Source organism: Strix aluco, chromosome 7 (genome assembly GCF_031877795.1).
Source record: "Strix aluco isolate bStrAlu1 chromosome 7, bStrAlu1.hap1, whole genome shotgun sequence".
Taxonomy (NCBI): Eukaryota; Metazoa; Chordata; class Aves; order Strigiformes; family Strigidae; genus Strix; species Strix aluco.
Window position 1 is genome coordinate 19,310,848 of NC_133937.1, and position 26,746 is coordinate 19,337,593.

The 26,746-nt window shown below is 52.6% G+C and overlaps 1 protein-coding gene across 2 annotated transcripts; it reads right to left on the reverse strand.

Annotated features, from left to right (window-relative positions):
• Positions 1–931: 931 nt before the first annotated feature.
• PITX3 (paired like homeodomain 3) lies at positions 932–22,978 on the reverse strand. Of its 2 annotated transcripts, none has more exons than XM_074830788.1 (4): positions 22,971–22,978; positions 8,385–8,525; positions 3,483–3,688; positions 932–2,474 (listed from the first exon to the last, which is right to left on the reverse strand). In XM_074830788.1, exons 2-4 carry the CDS (start codon positions 8,491–8,493, stop codon positions 1,911–1,913), a joined length of 879 nt encoding a protein of 292 aa, XP_074686889.1. In that variant the 5' UTR covers positions 8,494–8,525; positions 22,971–22,978; the 3' UTR covers positions 932–1,910. The 2 variants fall into 2 exon arrangements, with proteins under 2 accessions (XP_074686889.1, XP_074686888.1); XM_074830787.1 differs by lacking the exon at positions 22,971–22,978 and adding an exon at positions 11,365–11,426.
• Positions 22,979–26,746: the final 3,768 nt, after the last annotated feature.

A 26,746-nucleotide genomic window follows, 5' to 3' on the forward strand; every position in this document is an offset into this window, starting at 1 on the left:
CTTTCAGCATTTGCTCACCAATAGCTTAAACAGCAGCTGCTCCCTGTGGAATAGGCTTTGGCAAAGACTGAGTAGTTCATATGCTTTGCCTGTGAGGGGTGTCTTACTATGTTCTATTGAGGATCCCTTATTAGCAAAGAACTTGCTTCCTCTCTGCATACTAACAACATTACAGAAACCTGGTTTATGTCAGGTTTTTCTGTCCCATTCATCTAAGTAAGGTTGTGGTGGCAGGGGTTTTGGTTTTTGCTAAGAGAAAAGTAAAATATCGTGGTTGTGCTTTTCCCTTGGAGCACGTGCCTGACAAAGGGAAAGGAGGCTGTACTGGGTAGGGATGTCCTGCTCCCTCCCCTGCTGCACATGGAGCTTCCCTGGGCCCTTGGAGGAGCCCTCTGCATCCCTCTACATTGGCTAAAGCAGCAGGTCCCCCTGGTGCACGTACATCTCAGGACAGCCACCTCTGTTACAGCTTTCCCAACAGAAACTGCGCAGGGGCAGGCTAGCAGGGCAGGTTGCTGCAGGCAGCCTCTCCCCCGGGAACTGCTGTTTGGAGCAAGAGTGCTTGGAAGGGCTCCCCCGCCCTGCACTGCCAGGAGCCCAAAGGTACTGGCCCCATCTAGCACAACGGCGAAGCCTGAGCCAAGAGAGGCTTGATCTTCCTGCCCCAGTGGGTGCATGCAGACAGGGAGCAGGGAGGGGGCTTGTTTTGCCTTTCATACTGTGTCTGCAGGCCCGCTGTACTGAGGAGCCGCGTGTTTGATATTTAAGGGAGGAACAGAGATGGCTCCTCCAAACTTCAGGCCCTGTTCTGACTCAGGCTGCCTCATGCTGGTGCTCCTAAGGATGCTTGCTCTCACCTGGGCTGCTGGCACTTGATTTCTGAGTCTTCACATGCAGGTTCGTGCTCTCAATAACCAGACAGGCAGAAGCCTTAAAGGGATTGTGCCAACTTTATTATCTTTTTTGGAAATGGGATTTGGAGAAGGGAAGGGAAGGAGATGTGCAAGGGGGAGCTGATTGTTGCAAAAGGAGATGCTTTGGATGTACACTGGCAAAGGTGTTCCTGGTGACTGGAAATGACTGAAGCAGTAAAGCATGATGGGCAGGATGCTGCCTTGGTGGATGTGCTTGCTTTACAGGGTTTTTGGTTTTAAGGTCTACTTTGTAGGTTATTTCATGTACAAAACAAAAAAGCATATTTTAGTGTCTACATATGTATTTGTGTATCTATATATAAGATATATATACACACACACATATTTTATATCCTTACAACTCCCGTTCCTAAGGGCTTCAAGTCTGAAGGGTCATGTGTATATATGCATTATAAAGAGAGATGCCAATCGACCAAGACAAGGCTTTCCTTACTGGCTGTGTGATAGATAAGTGGGCAAGACATCTTTAACTGAAATCTCACACATGTGCAGGTAGAAGGCATCAGCAAAGCACTGAATGGCAGCCCCTGCGTTGCCCTGTCCCTAGCTGTTCCCTGCAGGGGGTGGCTGCCCATGCTGTCCTGGGGATTTGGGGAGCTTACCCCTGTGGGGTTTGGAGGGGCAGAATAAAACACACTTGGTTCTGCTGCCTGTGGGTCAGGCACCCCGCATGTCAGGGCTCCTATTTCCCCATGGGGCTTCCAGTAGACTGTTTTGGTTTCTTTACCACAAAGGAGGAGGTTTGGTGGGCAAGAGGGGAAGGAGTTTGGGAGGGGAAAGACAGTCAAAATTCACCATACGATAGTTAGACAAATCTTCATAGAGGTCCATCTGCCTGCTTGCTGCTTGCGTGCGCTCTCTCTCTCTTGCTCTCTCGTGTTCGCTCTCATTCTCTGCAGGACGTACGCTGTGTAGGGCTAAAGGTCTCCTTCTGTCAGGTTAAGGTCAAGTCCCTGGTTGGCGGAGGGCAGCCCTTCATACGGGCCTGTCCACGGCATATTGGCAAGGGCTCAGATTGGAAGCTGCCGTCTGCACCGCTGGGTAGGTGAAGTTAGCGTGCTGCTTGGCCTTCAGCCGCAGGCTGGCCAGGCTGGAGTTGCATGTGTCCCTGTACATGTAGGGGCTGGCTGTTGAGGCGTAAGGACAGGCACTGGATGACACAGCGGAGTTGAGGCTTGGGCTGTTCAGGTTGTTGATGTTTCCCAGGTTGTTGAGGCTGGAGGCTGGTACTCCAGTCACCGCGGAAGGGACCATGGATGAAGGCATGGTCATCGAGGCAATGGAGCTGGGCGGGGAGAACATGGGCTGGGAGGAGAGGGGACTGACATTCATGGAGTTGAAGAATGGGAAGCTCTTGGCCGAGAGCGGGCTGGTGGCGAGCCCCTTGGTGGCCCAGTTGTTGTAGGAATAGCTGGAATACATGTCGTCATAAGGCTGCATCAGTCCGTTGAACTGGGCTCCGAAGCTGTTCTTGCACAGTTCAGCCTGTTGGTTCCTCTCCCGCTTCCTCCACTTAGCTCTGCGATTTTTGAACCAGACCTGAGAGAGAGAGAGGGAGGGGATGGGAATTTCTCTGGGCTATCCCTGGAAGGGACCTTGTCCCAGTCTCTTTGCCCAGCAAGGTGAGAGCTGTTGAAGGGCTGGGAATGCTCGCAAGGAGCTGGGGGGCTGAGCATCAGGAAAGGGTTGCAGCAAGATGTCTGGGCTGCAGGATCATCTCCCAGCAAGAATCACCACCTAGATCAAAACCCAACTACTGCCGTTTTACAATGCACAGAATAACCCACCTCACTCAACAAAAGGATGCCCTCTATACGGGAAAAGGGAGGAAAATACTTGCTGTATTTCCAAGTGACCACAGCCCAGGAGAGGTTGGGGTTGTGTGACTTGGGAGCAAAGTATTTGGGGGATGTGGTTTGAGAGCTGCTGAGTGGAGGAAATAACCTCTCTTGTTTTGACTTCACCTCAGGACCAGCTTGGGGTGGGGTGTTAGAAGTCTGTCTTCTAACAGGAAAATCTGTTAGTGTTGGAGGCACTCAAACAATATAACTTCCTAGAGCGTGGAAGCTGCTGGAAGGCTATTCACAGTGCTGCTAACTCATATTTCTAGTAGCAGAGAGAAGCTCTCATTCCAGCTGGAGCCCTGCCACGCTACGCCTGTGACTGCACAGTCGTTTGGGAACCCCAAACGGTTTGGGAACCCCTTCAGCAAGGCTAAGGCTGGGGACAATGGCACTGCAAGGAAGGGGTCTGCCACATCGGGGCAGCCAGCTGGTGGGGCTCTGTGGGGCAGAGCCTGGGCTTTGCATCTCCCTGTGTTATTGCAAGGTGGCACTGGATGGGGAAGGCAGCACCAGCATGGGGTATGTGTGTGGCTGGATGTGCCAAATCTCTGGTGTAGAGCCTGGTGAGCTGTTTTCAAGACAGGGAAATTTTCTAGTGCCCCTAATTTCTTCCTTGGTTGGGGGACAGCTTGGTGCTTTGTATGACAGCCTGCTTCCTCCCCACAAGCTTGGGCCCAGGAAGGTGGGAGGGCCGCAGTCCTACCCGGACTCGTGCCTCTGTCAGGTTGGTCCAGACTGCAATTTCCTCTCTGGTGCTCATGTCTGGGTAACGGTTTCTCTGGAAAGTGGCTTCCAGCTCCTGGAGCTGCTGGCTGGTGAAGTGCGTCCTCTGCCTCCGCTGCTTCTTCTTGAGCGAGCCGTCTTCAGGGTTGGAGTCGTCCGTCTGGTTTTGCTGGGACTTCTCGGTGTCTATGTGAAAAACAGAAAGATGGGAGAGATCCCCTGAGTTAACTCAGGTGCTCGGATGCATTTGGGGAGCCCATCCTTGGGGCAATCAGTGCATGCTCAGTGAGGTCTCCACATGCTCAGTGAGGCACTGCGGCCACCAGCAGCTCCAGCTGCACCCATAGGAGTGGTCCCATCTCCCTCCCTTGCCCTTGCAAGCACCAAAACCAATGGCCCCTTGATGCAGCACGGTTTGCCGTCGTTTAACTGCTGTAATGGATGGCAGCTTCCAAGTGACTGATTTGGATTTTCCAAACTTCCAAACTCTGGTTTTCATTTGTTGCAGTTAAGATGGGTGATGGTGGCAGAACTTACCCAGGCCAGCGGTTTCCTACTCTGCTTAAAACTCTCTGCCTAAGGTGCCCTTTAGAAAAACTGAACATAGATTGCCACTTACAACACAGCAAAAAATCCAGTAGTGCTTTGTGGACAAGTGAAGGGAAAAGGCAAATTGTCAATGATAGCAAGTTAAGGAGCACTGACAGCAACCTGAGGAGCACAAATTTTTATCCTTCCTCCCTTCTTACTCCTCTACCTTCTTACTTATGTGCACATATTTTTATTTTTAAAAAGTAGGAAAAGGCCTATCTTAGACCTTACCATGAAGTACTCCAGCATCTCTCTGTCCTTCCACCACTGCCACCCTCCTCACTTGGAGATCCCCCTCCTAGAGGCAGCATCTTTAATTTCATTGCCCCTTAAATGAACATCTTGAAACTCTCCAGTGTTCACACTGGTATCTAACTGAAAAGTACAGCTCAGCCTCCTCCTAGGTATTAAGCCCAGGACTTAATGCTGAGCTTTGGGCTGCTCTGGCCCAGGAGGTGGGCAGCCAGGTACTTCCCTGTGCCACAGCACCTCCTTGGGCTGTCAGTACTCTGTAAGCAGGGACAGAATGCAAATATAAGTATCTTCCATCATCAAAATAAAATGTCATATTTGAGCACTTGGACAAACTATGGAGGACAACTACAGGGAGGAAATCTACAGCTCGTGTTTAATTCTGCTGGGAACCAAGACAAGTCACCATAGAATAAAATTATTCAGTGAAAATAATTTCTGATGTTCACCACCTCCTTACTCTGATCTAGAAGCAAGGTGAAGCAGTTCCAACTGAAAATCAGGTTTTCAGCAGGAAGAGGAGGTGTTCTTTTACAGTGGAAAATACTCAACTAAATTAAGTAGAAATTATTGCAAACAGTTGCCAAATTGTTGCATCTGGGAGAAGAACCTTTAAAAATCTAAGCATCATTCTGCTGAGATTCAGATTAAAGGGGTTTTTTGCTTGGTTATGTTTTTTTTAAGTGAAAGCTAACTTTAAAAGCTTCAAAGTCCAGAAGAATCCTAACATGGAAGGTGTCTTGTACAGCCCCTTAAAAGGCAAGGAAATGGTAACCTGGAATACAGCTGGGTGAGGGGAAAAAAAAGGGTTCCTCAAGTCAGATGGATGTGCTCTGCAAAAATATGCCCCATAAAAGCTAAATGGAAAAGAGAAAGTCTAAGAGAGAGGTTGAAAAGTATCTGAGCCCTGACAGAGAAAGGACTCTGCTGCAGGGCAGTGCTGTACCCAACAGCAGGTGCTTTAACAGAGCTCAGCCCTGGGAGACGCTTCTGTCCCAGGAACCTGGTGCCACTACCCTGTTCCTATGGCAGCGTGCTAATTCAGAAACCTCTCCCTGCTGTTCCTGGGAAAGCCCTCCTTGCACCTGTCTTCCTCTAAAGGGAGCAATGCTGGAGTCGCAGAGAGCATTTGCAGGAGAGGGGCTTGCTCTTCATGGAGGAAAGCCTGGGTGCGGTCAGAAAAGTTTGTTTCAAAGGGTATGTGCTGCATTGACTGAAGCAATGGGGGTTCCCCATGGGCTTCCCACCAGCTGCCTCCACTTCTGTGGCACATTTAATGCTATCCACCAGCAGGAAAGCTGATGCAAGGAGATCAAGCTGGCTATGGCTCACAACAGCAGAGTGCAAACTGGTTCTGCTAAGCAGGAAGGTGCTGTCTCCTGTTCCCAGTGCCAGGACCAGCTCATGTTTCCATCCAGGGTGTACTCAGATGAGAACTTTCCCAGTGCACTCTTGAAACAGATGAAGCCATAGAACCTGAAAAGTGGAACAGTAGGATCTGGCTGTGGTCTCAGGGTACTCTCCTCGTTCCCACGAGCATCTTCACATGGGGATCCCACATTCAACAGAACTCTTGGAAGCATGCTCTTAATGGGGTTCTGGCCAAGGAGATAAATCTGATTTTTCTAGCTCAGTGCTCTACACCAGTGTTGGAAGAGGGAGATTCCCACATTATCCATCTCTAAAACAGATTAAAAGGGGAGTGATGCCACCGCGTCTGAGCTAGTTATTAGGAATGGCTCATTACAGATGAAGGGACAATGCTTGGTTTGTTTGTTCATCTGCTAAGTCTGGGTTAAGAGCCCAATGCATACAGGGCATATGTTCCCACAGGAGCCTGTGACAAATGCATATTTCTGAAGGGGCTGCTGCCAAGCAGGAGTCTGTGCCCTAAGCACAAGCTCCTGCTCAAGAGCGCTCTTCTTCATGTAGGAAGAAACTAGACCAAGAGGGAAGGAGAATGGAGTGAAGGTACCACTAGCTTATAGGCTGCATCTGGGCGGAAGAGCTCACCAAGTATCTTGCTTTACTATTCATCTTCTCCATACCTTCTGGTGTAAAACTTGCCATAAATCTTGTGAAGTCCAAGGAGATGTAGGAATCCTGACCTTGAGCCTACAGCTACATGTTCCTCTTATTGTCCTCTTCGTTTCCATACATGCTACCTGTGGCTCTTCCTGAGCATTGCTTATAGGGAGTGTCATCTCCGTTTCCCCTTCTTCTCTAGGCAGGGGAAAAGTGCCCTCTGTAAATGGTGCAGAGCTTGGGAGTTGCAGTGGGGACCAAAAGCATGGCAACACAGGGAAACAAGGGACCCCACACCTTCCCCATCCTTGCTCTCCCCCTGACCTGTGCTGCCTGATGAAACCTAACAGAAGAGGGTGTCACAAACTATGCCACACCATCGGAGGACATTGGATCTCTGAGAACTGAGCCCAGACAAGCAAGGTTTGTGTTCCTTCCTCAGGATCACTTACTCTGTGGATGAAGGAAGCAGAGCCAAGGAGGAGCAGTGAGGCTGCTCTCTTGAGGAGAGGCAAGAAGTGCCAGAAGTGTAGCCCTGTCCCATCCTGGGCAGCCCTCGGTGGTGTGCTCTGCACTGCCTGACACTGGTGATGTGTGGCTGCCATTGGCCTCTCTGGCGTGAATGTACAAGCTGTCAGCCTCTGCGTGCAGGTAGTGCTGGCAAACACCCACCTCCCAGAACCATTTTATTTCTAGATCATTTGAGACGGTGGGGAGTGACGTAGCCAGGCACCCAGCATTTATTGTCAACCCAAAATAGGTTGTGGAATATATCTCGTGCACGTTCACCCACTCAATGAAACGACTGCGGTCATAGCTGGAATTAGCTGCTCACGCCCAATGGAAAAAAAAGTCAGCTCCTAAATTGGCAGTTCTGCGGTGTGCCAGGGTGGGCTTGATTGGGAAGGCCACTTGAATGGAGATGACCGCCGTGCATCCAAAGCAGCTGACGAGGAGCCACTGAGTTTGGGGATGTGCCCAACTAAGGTACGCATGCAGCAGGGAATTTGGCGGGTGGATTCTCTGACCATAGTTATCCCAGTGTAACTCCCTTCATGATACTTACTCTGGGGAATTTTAATCTGCATCATTATGCTTATTAGCTTTTGCACATGGATGAGCCTGGAGGCTTTACACGGGGAGCAGCAGGCTGTCCCTGGCCCTCGCCTCCCCTCGCACTGGCAGGAGCAGCTTTGCATTGTCGTGCCACATCCAGAGTAACACGGGATGGAGCAGTCACAGGACAGATGCAAAATCCAGGGAAGCCACAGCATTTGGTAGTTGATTTCTGAGCAGGTGTGAAAGGTGATGTTTCTTTTTCGGAGCCTGACAAAGAATGCAGTAGGCTTGGTGTTTGTTCAGCCTTTGGGAATGGTCAGAGGCACCTCCTTGGAATAGGAGGAGCCCACTTGCACCAAGGCACAGGTGACCAGGCTCTTTCAATTAAAGCAGGGGCAAGACAGTATTTCTCTTCCTCCTTATTGCCTGAACCTGGAAAGTTCAGTCTGAGGTTAACCTGTTGCATGGGAAGATTTAATCTAAGCAATTTAAACAGTTAAAAAAAAAAACAAGGGCAGTTTATAACTAGGTGTAGCCTTCTGTCCATTGGATGAGATTTCCTGTGTTGTGGGGAGAGCTCTCCTGCTCTGGTGATCTGGTTTAGGCAAATACAAAAAAATCCTGGTTGAGCAGTGACCCAGCTTGCCTGACTCCCACCTGCCATGGGCTGTGCCCCCTGTCAGCGGTGGCTTCCTGCAGCTGGGGCCAGGCAACCCCATCTCCAGGATGGTGCTCTCGCTCTCCTGATGGTTGTCATCGTGATATGCACCCCTATGCCTTCCCCCTGCTTGCTGGGACAGCCATGCTGCCATGGCACTGTGCTGGCTCGTGGTACAAGAGGAAGCTCAGCGTGTCCCTGGGAGCACCACAGCCAGCTCCTGCAAGCCACTGGCCACCTGGATCCACCCGCAAGGACAGGTCAGGGCCTCTCTTGCGTCTTGAGCCTTGCACTCACCGCTGTGGTCCTGCCCTTTGCAGCTGTGCTCGTGTTGAGGGGTTCCGGAGTCCGAGAGAGACAAGGCTGGGCTGCGAGCCTCCGCATCTGCCAGCAGGTTGAAATCCATGGGGCAGGGATGGGTGGCAGAAGAGGAGGAATCTGAAAAAGCAGCAGGCACAGGGTGATTAGGGAGATGAATCTGTGTGTGTGACCTCTCTCTCCAACCCCTCTGGGAAGGACTTGCCAACCCTTGAGGAAAGGTCTAGGAAAAGCAAAGGATCCCTGTTTCCTGGCTGGAAAATGGACATGCCAGGCTTTCTGCTGAGCTTCCCTATAAATCAAAGATCATCTAGTGACACTTCTATTTGCAGCCTTCAGAGAAAGAGCCTCCAATTTATAGGTGACATTCAGACTGAAATAGCAACACTGGGAGCATGCTGTGTAACTGAGATCTGAGGAAGTGGTTCTGGGCCAGCCAAGGGCTGTTAGCACCTTCCCCAGACATCCCGCCTCTCCCATCCTCCCTGCCCAGCTTCCCTCCTCTTTCTCTCTTGCTCCTCTGCAAAATGGTCAAGCCCAAGTAAAGCTGTCCAGAAAGCACTAACACAGGTGCACATGCACACATCCCAAAAGAAGAGCACTCCTGTGCATGGCACTGATGGGAAGGCATGTCTGCCTGCACAGCAAATGCTGTGAGCAGGGACCCAGGCAGTGCAATTGGACTCATTTGGGGTACATAAGGACCTCTGGAGCCTGAATTAACACAGGAATCGCATTACACACCCTTGGGTGCCTGGGAATGAGTGATCCTGTCTGCAGCAGCAGCTTGCTTCCAGCCTTAGGTCATCCTGGCTGAAGGCTTCTCGTGTCCCCTCAAGTGACTGTCCGTGTCCATAAGCCACCTCCCCTGGCTGAAAACATACCAGCTGGGAAGTTGGCGATGCTGTTCCCTGCAACTGCAGGCACCACTGGGACTCCTCTGCCACCTCTTTTCACACCTCTCTGACCCAGGATCAGTTATTCTCATCATGCTCTTCCTCAGGGCCCCCACATCCTTCACCTGTATTGCCCAGAAGAGCTTGGCTGAGAGCACCACTTTGTTCTGGACCAAATTGGACGCTCATGAAGAGGCAGGCATGAAGCAGTAAGTGCTACAAGCCCAGTCACATCACCTTGGAAAGGTGAGCTGGCCCTGTGTCAGCCCTTAACCTGAGTTTCGGATCGTAACCCTGCCATATGCAGGATGATGCATTGCCACCAATGCAGGTGTAATGGTTTCTGAAGGCTGGACTGTTTTGAGGGGACCACAGCACCTCCTGAAACTCTGGTCAAACAAGTTAATACCTCCTTCCCAGCTAGGAGCCTCTCACTCTAAAACATAACAGCAGCTGGTGCACTGTGCTGGGATCTGGGACCCCTGGACTTAGGGGCATTTGGATCAGGCATCTGGGGCTTCCAAACTGCAGGTGGAGGCCAGTTGTGAAGACTGTATTCTAACTGGTGAAGGATTGCCCAGCCCCTCAAGTCCATATGTGTCAGGGAAGGAGCCTGCTGAAGGCAGTGTTTCAACTTGACTGCACTAGCATTTAGACATGTAAACAAGAGATTAATCGCATAGCTGTTGCACCTCCTTTGGAGGTGGATGACAGTGACTAAGAATGTATTTTCAGAGCTGTCTAAAACCTCCTGTCAATTTGAGCAGGGCTGCCGCCAGGGCCCTTGGCAAGGCTGACCCCCATACCTGCAGCGTGCTTCCCGGGCCGTGGTGAGAGGGCAGGGAGCCGTTTCTAACGGTTATCTGCCTGGTTTCTGCAGCAGATCTCGCTCTCAAAACCACCAGCGGTTTCCCCTCACTCTCCCCTTCACTCAACCTCCATCCCCAGCCCTTCCCAGGCACTGACGAATCTGTCTCAACAATGGCCTCAATCAGCACTCTCTGAAAACAGCATCTAATGAAGGCACCTGGTGCTGGTTTCCCAGACCTTTGCCTCGCTCTGGGTTTCTTCTCTCCTGTGGGAAGGAAGTGGCAGGGGCTCCATCTTTGCTGTGAGGCTGGTTTCCATTTCCACCTTGCAGTGAGCCTGACCTTTGATGTCCACCGGCTGTGCAAGCTCCTGGCAGCAGCAGGGCACAGCCCTGTTGCTTTTTGCCATGTGTACGTACACGAAGTGATGTGACAGGGGCTGTGTTTTCTTTAATACCTTTGCATGGAGTAAGGGGAGTCCATCTGCTGCTGATATTGCCACGGCTTTTAGCATTACTCTTGGAATTATGCAGAAACGCGCAGTGAATTAATTCCATGGATTAAGTCTTGATTAAGATGTGTGTCACTTTGCTGTCTCAGAATTTATTAAGAGCCCTTCTTGAGGCGGCGGCAGATGGAATTTCTGCCCAATGTTTGTAGATGATAATTTCCCCTCTTCTACAGCCATTTGCATATGATTGCATCTGTCAAGCACAATTTCCTCTCTTCTAGGGCTTGACTCTGTACTGGACCAGATTTAAGGAGGAATTCAGACTCCTGCCTTGCTGTAACTGAAGGACAGTGTCCTCCTGCACAGGGTCCTGTTTGCTTTGGGACTCTTTTTGCACATCTTGCGTTGCTTTCATCTGTGCAAACTAGAGCGGAGATGGGAAAACCAGGGGGGAGTGTTTTACAGCTGGTTCCATAAGTGTAAATTACAACACAAGGTACAAGGCTCAGGGGAACCCAGTCCCGGTATTGAAAATTCATGCCCCATCCTGAACTGCACCAGTGTAGTGGTTACGAGGTTGATCCAAGCTGCTGGGCGCAACAACAAGCAGCAGCAGCTGCTTGGCCTGCCTCAGAGATGCAGTGGGCGCCTAGATTAAAACTGGTTTTAAAGTGTGGCCCGTATTCAAGTTGAAACTGGGAAGTGTGTCTCAGAACAAGTTTGCTTTTTGAAATGAATTTAAAACTAGGAGGATTTCAGAGAGAAGATTGTGTATGTATATATATATATATATAATTACATACCTATTGCATGTGCCCTATGTGGTGGCATCAAGGAAGGCCTTCTCAGCAGGTCGCAGAGAAGCAAAAGCAAAGGGAGATGGGGATCTGCTCAGCATGGTTATGGAGGACCACAGGAAAAGTCTGCAATGGGGACAGCACATGAGCTCTGTACCAATGTATTTACCCAAAGGTAACCCCACGCCACTGACACAAAAGGCTGTAGGTATTATTCTAGATTATACAGCCCTTTCGGATTTAATTAAAGGAGCTTTCTTCTACATTGGCTAGATTGCAGTCTAGGCAGAGACATTAAGAAAGTCAACGCTAAACCTTCATGGCATTTCTACTAAGTCGTTTGCCTGGTCTCAGGGAGTTACTGAAATTGGCACCTCAAAAATGTCTTTAGATAAAATAAAATTTATGATCTCTATCTGAGTCTTCATCTCGCTTTCTTTTAACATAAAAGAATGGTTTCTTTAGGGACAGCTCCTATACTAGCAACATGCAGCCAGGCTTGCTCAGAGATTTCAGTTTTGTAAAACTCCTTCTATCAACATACATAATTGCTCCCAAGATAAAGGTTCCTAAATCCATAACAAACATACCTTTTCTTCCAGTTGCTACCCACGTGCATCCTCTCCCTGGCTCCTGTGCAACAGCACCAGCAGCCACCTGCACAGGGCCCTTCAGCTGGATGGGGAGCTGCCATCCTGCTCCACGGTGGAGGCTCAGTGGAGGGCAGGGGGAAGAAAGTGGCTTTTACTCTAGGCTTTTTCTCCTTTCAAATTCACCCCCTTTCTATTTCTGCATCAGTGCCGGGCTGCCCAAGCCAGGGCCATTGGGGCAGGAGGAGGAGTGCAACCTTGTTTACCCAAAAAGAGCAAGCAAGGGTCCCCGTGACCTCTCTCCTGGTTCTCAGTAATATGCTGCTCCATCACCCGGGAGCAAAGATGCCTTTGCTTGGGTTTTTTTTGAGAGGCGGGGAGGAAACATAAAGGCTGACTGTGACCAAGTAAGGCTAATTATAGTGGTGGCTTTTGTGATGTGGATGTTGCCTGCTGAGAGCTGCCTTCAGATTGACAAGTGCTTGCTGCTCAACTCCCTGCACTACCATTGGGGAGCAGGCTACCTGCTGAACCTGCTTTGGCAGGTTGATCTGGAGGGAAAAAGCTGTCTCTTGGGTTCTTTTGATGTTATTTGCCTTCCCATGGGCATGTAGGGGTGCTTCAGCAGGAACCTGATACTTGGTGTCCCTAGGCAGCAGCGCATGGACCTCTGGTGACTCATGGGCAGGAGGGAAGCCCAGGTGGCCAGGCTTCCTCCAGCAGATCGGCACAGCCCCATGGACCTGTGAGCTTCCCCTGCCTCTGCCTCTGGCCAGGGCCATGGTAGCTGCAGCCTCTGCTTGGGTTTGCTGATCTGCACAAAGGGTTCAGGGTTATCCCTCAGGCTGAAAGGTGGTCTGCAATCAGTTGGGAAGGTGGTGTCTTTTCTTTCTTCCATCCCCTGAGGTGAAGGTATGATGTTACACTAGATATCTTAGGGTCAGAGCTGTCTCTTCCTGTTCCATCAATCCCAGAAGTAAGACTCCTGGGAGTAATTAGATTCCTGATGGAGTCTAGTCGATTGCTTTACTCCTCTCATCCTCATGTTCCCCGTGTGCTGACTGGCTTTTAGCAGAGATAAACATTTGGGACTCTAACTGTACATTTTTAGGAAGATGATCTGCCTCTCTGCTTTGGTGCCCAGAAGGGGCTGAGCTAAGGTGAAGCAGCCCCTGCCTCTTCTGCACCACGTCAAAGGGGAAGGGGCTGAAGCCGCACCTGTTCCCTCCTGGAAGAGCATTTTGTTCTCCGGATACATGCATTTGTTCAGGGGATGATGCCATGAGGGTGCCTGCAGGCTGGGATTTCAAGTGCCACAGTCTGCAGAGCACATGAATCACACAGCAACCCAAGAGCCAGGCTCTCTTTGCCGGCCAACCTACAAGGGGCTCTTTCCCTACAGCTAGAAAGTAAAAAGGATGGGACACAAGACAAGAGTTAATCTTCACTTCCTCAAGACTATAGAAATACAACTGTGGGGAGACCAGGGTCACCCACTGCTAAACATCTCAGTGTAGCTTTAAGTCTCTAAGCTTAATGGAATTGCAGCAGGAACCAAGAGTGACCATTAATCACTGGAAGATAAACAGCAGCAGCCAGCCAGTGACCCAGAGCACAGAGCCATTACAGGACAGGAAAGCAAGCTGCCTGCCTCCAAAAACTTCAGGCTGTGCACAGCCCCAGGCTGGCTGAGCAGTGCTTTCGGGCGCACGCTCATAAATGGATCATTGACCTCCAGCAAGGGCTGAGTCACAGGTTATAATAAACTTTATTTCTCGATTTAGTCCCTTGCAGATGGGCACTAACACCTGAGCTCTGGTGCTGTGTGGTTTCCTAGCGGTGTGTGCTGCTTTGAAGCCTGGAACATGGTTTGGGTTTTTTTTTCCTCCCATCAGTAGGAATTGCCAAAGCTCCCTGAGGCGCTTAGTATCTTATTGCTGTTGGAGCAAGTTGCCTGGGTTGTCTGGCACTGCCCCGCACACATTCTGGGCTGTAAGAACATTGCAGGCAGTGCGTGGTGCCATGCTAACCGCAGCAGCCCAGGCCCTTGCTGACAGGCTTCCTGCCCGTAGCTGGCAGCACAGGCTGGCTTTCTGGGGAGGGTGTCCAGGCTGTTTCCACTCTCTTCTCTTTTTGTGCATGGCTCCACAGAGAAGTTCCTGATAACACAAGGCAGGGAGAGGATGGGGAGATAAGGTGCTGTCACTGACTTGGCTTATAATGTAGGTAAAACCACTCGGCTGTTCTGGGACTCCATCCTTCATCTCAGAAATGATGTTAATGAGCCTATCTGAGCTGGTAGAGGCAATGAAGCAAAATTCCTCTAAGTGCTTCCAGATCCTCAGATAAGAGGTGCTAGGGAAATGCCCGGCCTTGCTGGACACTGCCTAATGCATTCCCTGGGGGCTGGCGGCAGCCTGCAAGGTGAGAGCAAGCCGCTTGCTTCCTCTGCTTTGACAGGAGCCGCCAGCTGTGGAGGAGGGTGATGGCTGAAACCTCTGCTCTGGGCAGCAGAGGGTTAATAAATCGCCCGTATTCCGGAGGATTATCGCAATGGAAATGTCCCAAGGATTGACAGCTCTATACCCATGTCCGCAGCAAAAAAAGCTCACAATGGAATGTGTCCCGTTCGCTTATTTGATGGGCCGCACCATGCCCCTGCGCTGGGGAAGCACCCTGCTGTAACCATGCACTGTACATAACACATCGGCCTCCCCAATGGGTGTGTCTGTGGCCCCCAGACTGGACTGGTGGAGATCCAGCTGAGCTAAAGCATGGGGGTCTGCAGAGATGGGGAAACATGCTTGGGCTTGGCTTAAAGCAAACTATTTGCACTAGTATCTTTGAAGGCCAGTGCTGCCCTTAGCCTACCTGGATAGTTTCTGAAATGGCACCCAGAATTTGGAAATGAAGAGCTAATCTTAACGCAGAAGGAAAGTCCTGCCAGACTTTCTTCAAAGTTGTTTTTTTCCTAAACTAAACGTTTGTACTTCTTGCATTCTTGTAAGCATTGCACTGCAGGTCTCGCCATGTCTGGCTGGATTTGTGCTATCCCTTAGATGCTCTGCCTCAGCGAGGCTTTCAGCACCTTGGCTCCATCAGCCAGGACTGGGATTTTCTTTCTGACAGACTATATAGTTGTATTAATAAACCCATGCTTTGTTATGTCTTGTTTGTTAGGCATCTGGAACAAAATAAATCAGGAAAGGTTTGATTTTGCCCAAATGAATAGCGATTGCACAAAGTTGCTGGTGCGGTGAGGCTCCATGGTGCAGGAGTGCTGGGAGTGAGAGCGTGGTCTGCAATTACAGGGGAAGAAAAGTCCTTCAGGGAAATTAATCCCTTTGCTTTGGGGAAGGGAGAAAATAGACTGATTTCAGTAAGAAATTCTGCCTGGGAGAATCTTGCAACCAAAACAAAGAACCCACTAACATAGAGCACTGGTATTGGCCTGGCCTGGCCGTACCCACCCCACTCATCCCTGCCTGCCCTTGTCTGCTCTCACAGCCCCCACAAGCTGGCTTCAAAGCAACCAATGCCAGCGCTGTGGGATCTGCCAGCATCTTCACAGGAGAAATAGCTGCATAGCCACAGCATGCGAGGGACCGTGATGTTCCCTTGCACCCACAAGCTGAGCAGCGGCGTGGCTGGGAGCAAGATGAGACAGTTGCAAACCAGGATCCTGGGCAGGAGTGAGAGGCACAGGCAGCCTGCCTGCAGCTTGGGGGATGGACACGCACTGCTCGCACGGTAGCAAAGGGCAGCAGGGCCTGGCATCAGCAGATCGGTATGTGTTGCTGTATTTATTTGGGCGATTGTATGAATTTGGCTAATTATTCTGGCAGTCAAAGGAAACTGATTCCTGTGGGGGCTACACTCGCAGCAGCATGGCAGGGTCATTTCTGTATCTCTGTGGCTGTAAAGTTGGCCCATTTTAGGAGGGCTCAGATAGCGAGATCAAGGACTGGAGCTCTATGACTCCAGCTGCTGTCAGGAGTTTTGTATGCAGATGGAGGGCAGCAGATGACTCAAGACATTACCAAAGATGTAAATGATTCTCACAATTAGTAAACAAGCTCAAGAAAGCCCCTAATCAAGCGGGTGATGCAGGGGGTTGAAGGTCAGGAAGGATCCCGCCATGCTGTCGGCACGTCACAACCTTATGGCTGGCTGACCTCAGTGCGCTGTTGAGCTGCCCGCATCCGCCATCCATCAGCATTTCTGCTAGAAATCCTTTCTGGAGAAGTTCGACTTGATCATAAACATTTGTTCTGTGACAAAACTTGGCAAAAGCGGCAGCTAGAAAGAAGCTTTTTTCTTTGGGGGGGTGGGGTGGGATGTTGCTGGATCGTTGTTTTGAAACAACCTGGTGGAGCCCAGAGGGTTGCAGGGCTGCAAAGGGAAAAGTAGCAACTGCTAAGGGTGCTGTGACTACCCCACCAGCCACCATGGCCAACGAGCAGCCCTGTTGGCTAAGACAAGGAGAGCCCAGAAGTGGCTGGCTCGCTCCAAGGGATGTGTTGTCTCACAGTGGAAACCCGCAACGCTGGAGGGAGCCGATGTCTGCTGTGCCTGGCTGTAAGGTTTCCTGATGATTTGTCTTCTTTTTTTTTTTTTCCCCCAAGCAATTTATATTTAAATTTTTTTTTAAAGCTTTCTGGCAGGAAAACCCTTGCAGGACGCAGGCTGCCGTGAATAAAACAAACGGATGATCTCAGCCCACAGTATCCCTCCCCTCTTCCTTGGGATACTGTGGCTGGTAGGGCTGGGGCAGGGGGAGGGTGGCTCTGGGATGGATGCTCGAGCTCCCCCCCCCCCCCCCCCCCCATCTGCCTTTATGGACCTTGCAACATGCCCTGAAGGTCAGCCTGTTTACCCAGACATTGTTTGAAGGGGGCTGAGGGAGGCGATCAGCCCTCCCCACTGCAAACACTGCTGGGTCTGATCCTGCAGCGTTTTGCAAGCAGCCTGTACTGGCAGGATCAGGCCCACGGATTGCCTGGTTTTCATGCAGTGTGCCAGCAACGAACAGTTAAATTGTGCATATCAGGGGCAACGAAGAGGAATGGCTGGTGGGCAAGAAGGGAAGGCTGGCAGCCCTCTGTCCCCGCAGCCTCTCATCCAGGTGCCCTGCTTGGGGCCGTGGCAAACTGCTCTGTCCCTAAATTTGGGGGCGCAACAGACATCACAAGCAGCAAAACAAGAGGTTTGAATTTCAGGATCCTGAAATGCGCTGTGCTGCCTAAGGACTGTGTACGAAGTCTGTCTCTTTTTTTTTTTCTACTCCCCCCAAATCCTTCATTTTTCTATCTGCTAAAGGCTGCATCCCATGCAGAGCCTTGGGAGGTAGGCAGTTTGGGTGGGTAGGAAAGCAAGCTGCAGAGCCCTAATTACTCATCCAGCCTGGCCCTCCGGCAATCCCATCAAAGCAGTTCAGAGAGAAAAGGGATGGGGCAGAGGGAAGTGAGCTGTCTCAAAACACTGCCGCTTGGGTCACATCACCTCCCTTCAATCGCCCAGCCAGCCTGCCTGTGCTGGGGATGGGGACCTTACACCCAGAAATACCTCTGCCTCACCCAGCCCCCTGCAATAGTCCTGCCAGCAAACCCCACCTGCAGCTCTAGGGTAGTGGGAACAGCCTCCATGGCCTCTCATCGTGGCCTGGGACTAGGGGCACATCTGAGCTCAAGCACTGTGCTTTTTTAAACACTGCTATTAAAACTCACCCAACACAAATTAAGCTGCAAAAACCTTTTAAATGGGACACAAAAGTACATATTGTTCATCACACTGGAATTTCTCCCTGGTTAGGTATGGATCCATACACAGACTGACCTTTATGGCTCAATTAATTTAGCTTAAAGATTTAAATTTTATTTTTTTAATCACCCTGATACATCCAGTTCTCTAGAAAGTCTAGTATTTTGGAGAAAAACTTCCATGAATTTACTTTAAAAAATAACCTTGCAATAAATACATACAAAAAAACCCCTAAAACCGACCCCAACTTGCAGAACTGGAAGTTGGAATATTGTGGCACCAAAAATAAAACTGATGGAACAAAAAGGGAATTTCATGTGGTTTTCATTGTCAAGTCTAAGCTCAGAAACAAACAGGAAATAAAAATGGCTAAAACAAAAGAGATTTCTTTTAAAGTGTGTTCAAATCTAAGTGGGGAACTGCTTTATTTGGGAGGGATTCTCTGTTTATTTGTTTTTCAGAAAGAAGAGTAAATAAGAATATCCACACACAGACAGGTCAGCTTGATTTACAGTTAAATCCTCATGCTTCTCACTGGTCATTTAGAATAAGCTTTTTTAAGAAAATTAGACTCACATAAGTGGCAGCACTGGAAGGAGAAAAGGCAATGGGGGGGGGTGCTTTTGCTTGAAATGAGACTGGGGGGGAAAAGGAATGAAGAGGGAGAAAGAGAGGCAAATGTAACTGCACATTCTCCCATCATTCGTTTTATTTCATCTTTGTACTTTTTCAGTTTTTGCAGGCAGCTCTGCAAGTGCTGAGCCTTCCAGCACATACCATCCCACCGAAGCTCCCCAAGTAGCAAATAAATGCATTTATTTAATAAGAGTAGTCTGCAGGATCAGGGCTATGTGAAATAGAGGAGCATACCTGCTGTATCCTGCAGACATAAGTGTTTCTTAGGCTCTCAAATTTGGGATTGTGGAACTTGTTTCATAGGGGTTTACAAACAGGTGTCTCAGTAACAATAGCTCTGATGGTGATTTTGAAGGGTTAATTTAATGCAGACAAGACCCAGCTCCCCATATCAGCTGAGATCCCCAGCAGCTACAGCCCTGTTAATGCATCTCTGAACACTTCGAACAGTTGAAAAATCAGCTGGACAAAATTAAGAGCAGCTTCTGCAAATTCAGCTCTGGTTTCCCTCCTCTTTTGCACTAGTTAACAGGGTGTAAATGTTTATTTTCTGGTGGAGCTGCGGTTTGGGAGATAGTGAAGAGCACTGGATTGAGGGTCAAGGGACAGAGGTTGTATTTCTGGCTGAAATCAGATCAAGTAATTCTGCCAGTTTCTCCTCTGCACAACAGGGATATTTCCCTTCGTGCTAAAGCATTCACAGATCCACCTATGGAAAGACTAGGTAGCTCCCAAGGAGAGACATTGTAAGATGCAGCTCTTCAGAAATGAGGGCTCTGAGCTTGAACTTGTACCCTGCAAAATCAGCAAGAAATCTGTTCAGTGTGCAGAAGATTGGCCCTCTTCCCGAATCTGCTGGGCAATACTCCGACACCAGTGGGAAGAGGGGGAACTCCCTTGCTCACTCCCCATCTCTTTTTAAAGCCTAATAATAACAGAAACGTTTCTCACCGTCTGCCCAGCTAGCTCTCCTAGTTCCTTCCTGAAAACAACTTCTAATATTTAATTGTTACTGAAAAAACAGCAGATCCATCGCTGACCATCCCATGGGAATTCACAGCTCTGGCCAGGCTGCCGTACCTGTCTTTCTCCAGGGTCAGGAGACAAGGATTTCAAGCAAATCCTTTCCCACAGAAGCAACCCCCTCTACACTGAGTCCGGCCCCAGTCCCTTATGCTGCTGAGCCTCCAGAAACAGCCCGTGGACTCCCTTAAATGCCCCAAGGAAGCCCAGAGCTAATAACCAGCTTCATTCAATTCCCAGTCACATTATTATCCAATCTGCCAGAGGCATTAATATTCAGAGGTGAGGCGGGAGGAGGGCAGGGGTGCTGTCGAGGGGGAGCAGCACACAAAGAGGAGGAAGAGAAATGCGGCAGGCTGGCCTCAGAAATCATCTTTCTCCAGTCTTCTGAAACCCCAGCCCATTTCAGCCGGGTGTTGACAAGAGAGGGTTTTTCCTACGGCCTCAGCACTAACTTCAATGCCAGTTGGTAGAGGCTGTCCCTCTGCCAACAGCAAATGCCCAGGCTTGGCACAGCCTGATGCCCTCAGCCCCGGCGGCCCACAGCAGGAGGGAGAGCTTTGCCCCCTCTGCCATCAGACCCTAAGTAAATAGCAATCTCCCATTTTCAAACAGTCAGATTATCGCTGAGCCTGCTCAGAGACACCACAGCCTCCCATTTCTGACTCTCCTCTCTCCACGGCTGGCCCCGCAGTCTCATCCCACTGCCTTCCTGATGCAGGGCACACAGCATGAAACCACTGGTTTTCCCCATGTGGAATTCCATTTCCAGCCCAGGTACCTCCCCTGTCCCCAGCACCGGGGCACATGTGCCAGGTCACGAGACAGACCTCATGTCCCCAGCTCATCTCATCTTCCTTTTGGAGCGGTCTCCTAGATCGGGTTTCTGGCTTTTTCTTTTTGGCAGTCTCCAAAGTCAGCCTCACCTCTCAATCTCAAGGTTTTGGGTAGCATCTGACAGAGAGAGAAGATGCCACTCTCTTTTGCCAACTATCCATAGGTTACATTAACCAATACTTTTGCAATCCAGTCACAATTTGCAGATCTATTAATTGCCTGAATTAAGCCCTTATAGAAATGTAATAGATATTAAGTGAGGCTTGCAACAGTTTGTCTGCCAGAGAGAGATACTGGTTTTTAAACCAGTGCCTTGGACAGGAGACAACTCAGGAATATAGGTGGGCTTTCATGGAGGGAGCCTGGGCTGCAGGTCACACAAGCCCAGTAACACCAGAAAAAACACCACCCTCGCCCAGACCCCTCTACAGGCTATCGGGAAAGACATCTCCCCATGAGGGCTCCCTGTAAGAAGTACCAGGCATGGTGCGACCGTTTGCTAATGAAAAAAAAAAAAAAAAAAAAAAAAAAATCAAACCCTGCTCTGCTTCTGTGGACATTTGTAGAGACTGAAAGCAGCTACTATGCTCTGCTGGTCCCTCAGGAGCCAGCAGGCAGCTCTTTGTCCCTCACAGCAAGGCACCATCGAAGCCTGCACAAACACCCATTCCTCTGGCTCACCGACAGGCCAAGGGGCTGGGAGGGAGCGCGAGGAGCCAGGGAGACCCTGATCCCATCACCGAAAAGGTGGTCCTTTCCCTGCCTTTGGAAGGTGGGCCAGGAACAGGGGTGACACTCCTGAAAGGCACCTTCCTGAGCTGCTGCTCTTAGCATCTCCCGAAATTGGAGAGGGGATAGAGCCATTTCATCCCTAGCATCCTCCACGTCACAGGCCAGGCGTACAGGACCCACAAGCTTGTCTGGGGGATGTCAAATTCCCCTCTTTGCCTTCAGCACTAGTCTCCACTTAGGAAGTGCACGGACCACGGGCCCCTCGGCCGAGAGGCTGCCTCCCTCTAAGGTGAGGGAAGAGGGAGGCAGGTGAGGGACTGGTTTTGATTCCTGCACCTCCAGCTCGAAGCACCAGCCGCGTGCGGTGGCTGGGGGCTCTCACCGGGGCTCTGCCGCGCCCCGGGGTCCTGCAGCAGCGGGCCCCCCTGCGGCCGCCCCTGCGGAGCCGAGCTCTGCACCTCGCAACCCGCCGGGCCGGGCGGGAAAGGTGAGCGGCGCCCCGGGAGCTCCGGCCGGGGCACTGCTGCTCCGGGCTGCCTAGCCCCGCCGGGGCCGGGCTGGGGGGGGGCTGCACCGACCCCCGCCAACGCCTCTGCAGGGCCCTGGCGCTGCCGAGGGGGAGCCAGCCCCCTCCCAGCCCGTCCCCTCAGCTGTCCAGCCGCGGGGGCGCCGGGAGAGGGGCCGACAGGTGTGCCTCGCTCGGCGGCACCGGGCCCGCCGCCCCCCACCGGGGCCCCGCCGCCCCCCCCTCCCCAGCCCGCTCCAGCAGCTGCGGCGGAGCGCGGGCGTCGGCCCCCGCCCCGGCCGCCCTCCCCCGCCAGAGCCGCGGCCAGCCGGGGCCCCTCTCCCGCTCCGAGGAGGAGGACGGGGGGAAGGACGTGGGGGTGCCGCGCTGGCGGGCTGGCCCTTCTCCCGGGGCCGCACTCGTTGAGCGGGGAATAGCCGGGAGAGCGGCCGGTACCGGGCTTCGTCGGCTGCCCGCTGCGGTCAGCCGGGCTTCTCGGGCGCCCCGCGGGACGGAGGGACGCCGGTTTGCCCCGTGCCCCGGCGCCGGGGAGGCGGTGGAGCCCGTGCAAGTGCTCGGCGGTCCGACTGCCGGCTCTGCCCGCAGCCTCCCGGCGCCGGGCGGCCCCGCTCCGCCGGGGCGGCTCGGAGCTCCCGACGGAGCCGCCGCGGGGGTCAGCGCTCCCCCCGCTCCTTCACCCGCAGCCCAGTCAGGTCTGTTACTCCCGGTCGGGTCCCCGGGAGCCCCGACCGCCGGGGCGCAGCAGCCAGCGGCGTCCCGGGGCGGGTTCGCCCCGTCCGCGGGGCCCGGCTCGCCCTCTCCCCGGCGCTGCAGGGAGGTCGGCTCTGCTGTAAACAGGAGCCAGCCCGTTACATAAATATCATTTATCCAACTGTCCAAAAGCCGTCGGGCTGCCTTCCTTTTTCCCGGCGACGTCTCCTCGCCTCTGCTCCCCGCGCCCTTCTGCCCCGGACCCAGCAGACAGCTGAGCCGCAGCCCGCAGCGCCGTTATTTACAGCGAGCCCCGGCTAATTTAAACAGCCCCTGCCCCGCTCGCCCGAGTGGAAAATGACTAAGTTTAGCAACGGCGAGAGGCTCCGGCAGCGCTTGCCGGGAGGGGCCCGCGGCGGTTCCGAGGTGGCGGTCGGGGCTGCGGCACCCCGGCGGCGGCGGGCAGGGGGCTGCCGGGCCCTGCAAGGGCAGAGCGGAGGAGGCGCCGCGCCTCGCCGCCGGGCGGGCAGCGGTCGCGGCAGCGCCGGGGGCGCAGCTCCGCCGCACGCGGCCCCGGGACCCTTTCTGGATGGCAGGGCAGGGCTCGATCCGTCCGCTCTCCCCCTGCCCCTGGCTGCTATCCCTTTCCCCGGTCGAGAGCGGGGTTGCCCCCGCGCTGTCAGGCAGAGCGGGCCGAGCCGCCCCGCCGGGGATGCTCTTACCCTGCCCCAGCGTCGGAAGGGCCAGCACCGAGGGGCTCACGGGGGAAAAAAAGGGGACAACGCCTGCCGGGAGGCCGGGGACGGAGGGGCACTTACAGCGGCTCCAGATGCGGGATCGGCTGGGCGGCCTTAATCCTGCGAGCGGGGCGAAGCTGGCCCCCGCCCCGCGTCCCGGGCTGCTCTGCCGCTGTCAGAAAGTAAATCCCCCCGGCTTCCCGGGCACTGTGCGCCTCGCTGCCGGCTCGCGGCTCACGGGGAGGGCGGAGGCGGAGGGCGCCGGCCGACTGCCTCCCATTCACCCTGGCCATTCACTTTATGGCGGGCGGCCGGCGCCCCCCGCCAGCTGCACCGGGCGCCCCGCTCCCGCCCGCCCCATTCCAGCTGCGCGCCCGCCGCCGCCCGCCCCGTCCAGCACCGCCCGCCCCGGCCCCACCCCGCGCCCCGCCCCGCGCTCCCAGCGCCCAATCGGCCCGCGCCTCATTTACATCCCGCCGCGCCCCGGCCCCCGGACTGGCCGAGGAGGGCTGTAGGCCCCGTCCCCGTCCCGCCGGCCCCGCCCCCGTCCCGCCGCCGCGGGGCCGCCGCCTCGGCCGCGCCAGGGCAGGGGGAGCGGCGGACGGGGGCACCCCCCGGGCGCGGGGCTCTCTGCCCTGCCAGCTCTGGGCGCACACGGAGGGGTCCATGTGTGCCTATACATATGTGTATGTTACATATTGTTGTCATCGCTGCCGTCACCGTCGCCTGCGCGCCTTGCTCACCGCTTGGCGACCCGGCATCCCGGGGCCCGTGCTGGGCATCCACTCCGCTCAGCACCGGCGCGGCGAGCCTGCTCGGGCTTTACGGCTAGAGCCACCAGCCAGGCAGAGTTTTCGGGGGGGAGCCAAGTCCGCAGCCGGCTGCCGGAAGCCTTCCCCTGCACGATGGGCCAGCGGTTGCAAGGGATGCTAATTACCGGCTAATTACCGCACGCGCTGTTGCGGCTCTCGGCCGTACCGAGAAGCGCTTCTCTGCAACGCTGCGCCGCTTTTCCCGGGACGCGGGGGCTGCCGGCTGTGCGGGGAACACCGCGCTCCCGCCCGCTGACGGCTCCCTGGGATCCCACATGCTACTTGTAGCTTCGGCTCCAGCCTGGCGCCTACCGAAGTTCATGGCAAAATCCCTGTGCAGCCGTGCAGGGTGCGACCCCTCCCTGAAACGACCCCAGCTGCTCGTCCCCGCTACAGCAAGCTTTGGACGTGTTTGCACACACATTTCCAGGCAGACACATCCCCTCTCTCCCAGTGCTCACAGGGAGAGGTTTGCAGAAGCCCAGCTTGGCCTCTCCATCCTGCCCCGGGATGCCTGAGCCCAGGGGAGAGGTTTATCCCTGCCAGGCTCTTACGGAGCTGGACGCGTGATTCTACGGTCTGATTTTCTTGAGGTCATTTCCATGTCAACCTGCTCTCCAATTTATGATGCCAAAGGTCACCCTCAAGCTCTTCCACTGACATGTTTTAGAGATTAGGAAATAATGTTGTGAGAGTAGGAGTGAATTTTAACCCTGGGTGATTTACGAGCCATATTTAGGGAGCCTGCTAAATGCATAACGTGGCATATAGATATGTATGGGAAGACAAACGCAGACGAAGAAGCACGGCATGTAAAGAGAGGTTAAGTAGACTCAGGCATTATGGATTACAGTTCAAAAACATGCACAAACACGTTAATTCAGTAGAAACGTGGAGAGTTTAAAAGGAGTCACAATGTTGACACGCTTGTGAGAAATTACTGTATTTTTTTAATGGTAGTAATCTGAGGTTTCTGTTTGCCTTACTGCTTTTTTGCCTGAAAAAAATGACAGCACGCTAGACCACATCTTTTTTCAGCCCCGATTTTAATCCATCCCAGCATAGGCTTGTCTCCATCAAGAGAAGCAGACACAGGATAGCAGAACTAGCACTTTCCACGGGGCAGTCTGTCTCTATCACTACATGCCTCAGGGAAGCTGAAAACCCCACTCAAGGTCTGCAGCAATGAAGGGACCATATTTTGAATCGCCCCCCTCTCCCTCCAAACCTTTCACCATCAGTAGCCCGGAGCAAATACAGTTAGTGCTTATTCTTTCAAGCAATAATGAAACAAAGGTATTTTTAGCTATTTCTCTTGGGCAACTGGAAATACGAACCAGCACTATGTCACAAGCTTGTTCCCTGTGGAGTGCAGTGTGAAGACTTTTGGATTAGACCACCCAGGGACCTGTACTAGGAGTCTTTCATTAGGACAACCTTGGTGCAACTGCTGGACGGACCCCTGAAGGGTCTCTCTGGGAGGGAGTGCTCTAGCATTTGTTGTTGAAATGTAGTAGCAGATCTTGCTGGTTAGTGCCAAGACTTTCTAGCTGTAGTTCATCTTGTCGTGCCAGCTGGAGAATTCACTGCTGGGGAAGAGACCAAGAACTTCACCTGGGTTCAGGAGACAGATGTTACTATTTTATACAAGATAACAATGAAAAGGGGAAAAAAAAAAAAGCAAAAGCAAATGAATCCCAGAGTGAACCTGACTCACATCTTGGCAGAGAGATGGGATATGCAAAAGGAGGGAATTACTCAGCATCTTAGACATACCTCATTTTTCACCAGCCAGGAAGAGCTTGTTCTCAGAGAAAACCCTGTCTCTGTCACAGGCAAACCGAGTCCTCATGCTGGATGAGTCCACTGCTCTTGGATAGTAGCGGAGTTCTTGATTGTTGATCATGGTTCCCATCTTGGTGTCTTTGATCTTTTAGCCATGCTGGGTCCATGCCATCAAATGCCTTGAAGATCAGGACTCGGGCTTGAATTTGGCTTGGCTTCCAAGCCAAAAGGTGGCCTAGGGAGCAGAGGGTAGGTTTGATGTGACTGTGGTAGCCAGGGCTCCCACTGTAGCATGCTCTTCTGGTTGGCATTTGCCAAGTGCTGTGGGCTTCATGCCCAGGTGTATCACATAGCTGTAGTCTAGCCAAGAGATGACGAAGATATGACTAACCGAGCCCGGGTTGCTCCTGCCAAAAAGGCATGGCTTGCTTCGGCCAAGAAGAAACAATGGAAAACATTACATCGGGATGTTCTTCAGGAGAGTTTCACGTCACCAGGAAGTGCAGGAGTGTTCCTGAGACGTAGGCTAAGTAGAGCAGCTGGCAGGGTATTTTAGCCTAAGGAGGCTGCTCTGCAGCTTCAATACGGTACTTTGTGTAGTTTCCGGAGAAGGGTTTTAATATTTTTGAGTGTCTCAATTCAGCTCCGTTGCTTCAGTTGTAGGTCCTGGCCTGAGCGCAGATTGCACCAGATGCAGCACATCAGTTTTCCCTTGGAGAGCCTTCAGCTGGCTTTGGGCTAGCCTCTACCTGAGCTTGTTCTGGAAAGGAGCAGCTGCTCAGAACCACTGTGTTTAGCATTCAGTAGCAGATTGGGGATGCTCAGCTCTGGGGAGAGTGGCTGCAAGTACCTTCTAGCCACAACAACTTCTTGTACTTTATGAGTCAACTCCCTCTTTCTGAGAACCCTTTTTCCGGAGACCTTACTAAGCCTCTGAGAAATAGCAAAAGCCTCCAAGAGGAGGGGATGGAAGTTCAACCTCTCTCAGACTATTTAACCTGCTGGAAAATTTCCGAGTTGCATGTGCCTGTGGGTCTGATATCTGGGCTCTGTGGATGACTGTGAACTGGCAGGGGCTGAGCAAGAGTAATGGACCATGCAAAGTCGGTCCCATCCATTGGTGCAGACTACAGAGGCAGAGGTGGTTGACAACATGGATCTGTGACAGTCTCATCAAAGGCTTGTGGGGAGCTGTCTACTACACTGGCAGTCTGGACCCAAATGAAGGCGGCTGGTGTACCCCATGGAGACACTGCTCTT

Bases quoted from the DNA above. Each gene is read 5' to 3' on its own strand.
- PITX3 (XM_074830787.1), bottom strand. From the start codon at position 11,392: ATGCCACCACATAGGGCACATGCAATAG. The intron at 8,526-11,364 runs GTATGTAATTAT...CTGCTTTTTCAG, and splicing joins ACATAGGGCACATGCAATAG to ATTCCTCCTCTTCTGCCACC. The intron at 2,475-3,482 runs GTAGGACTGCGG...TCTCTCTCTCAG, and splicing joins TGACAGAGGCACGAGTCCGG to GTCTGGTTCAAAAATCGCAG.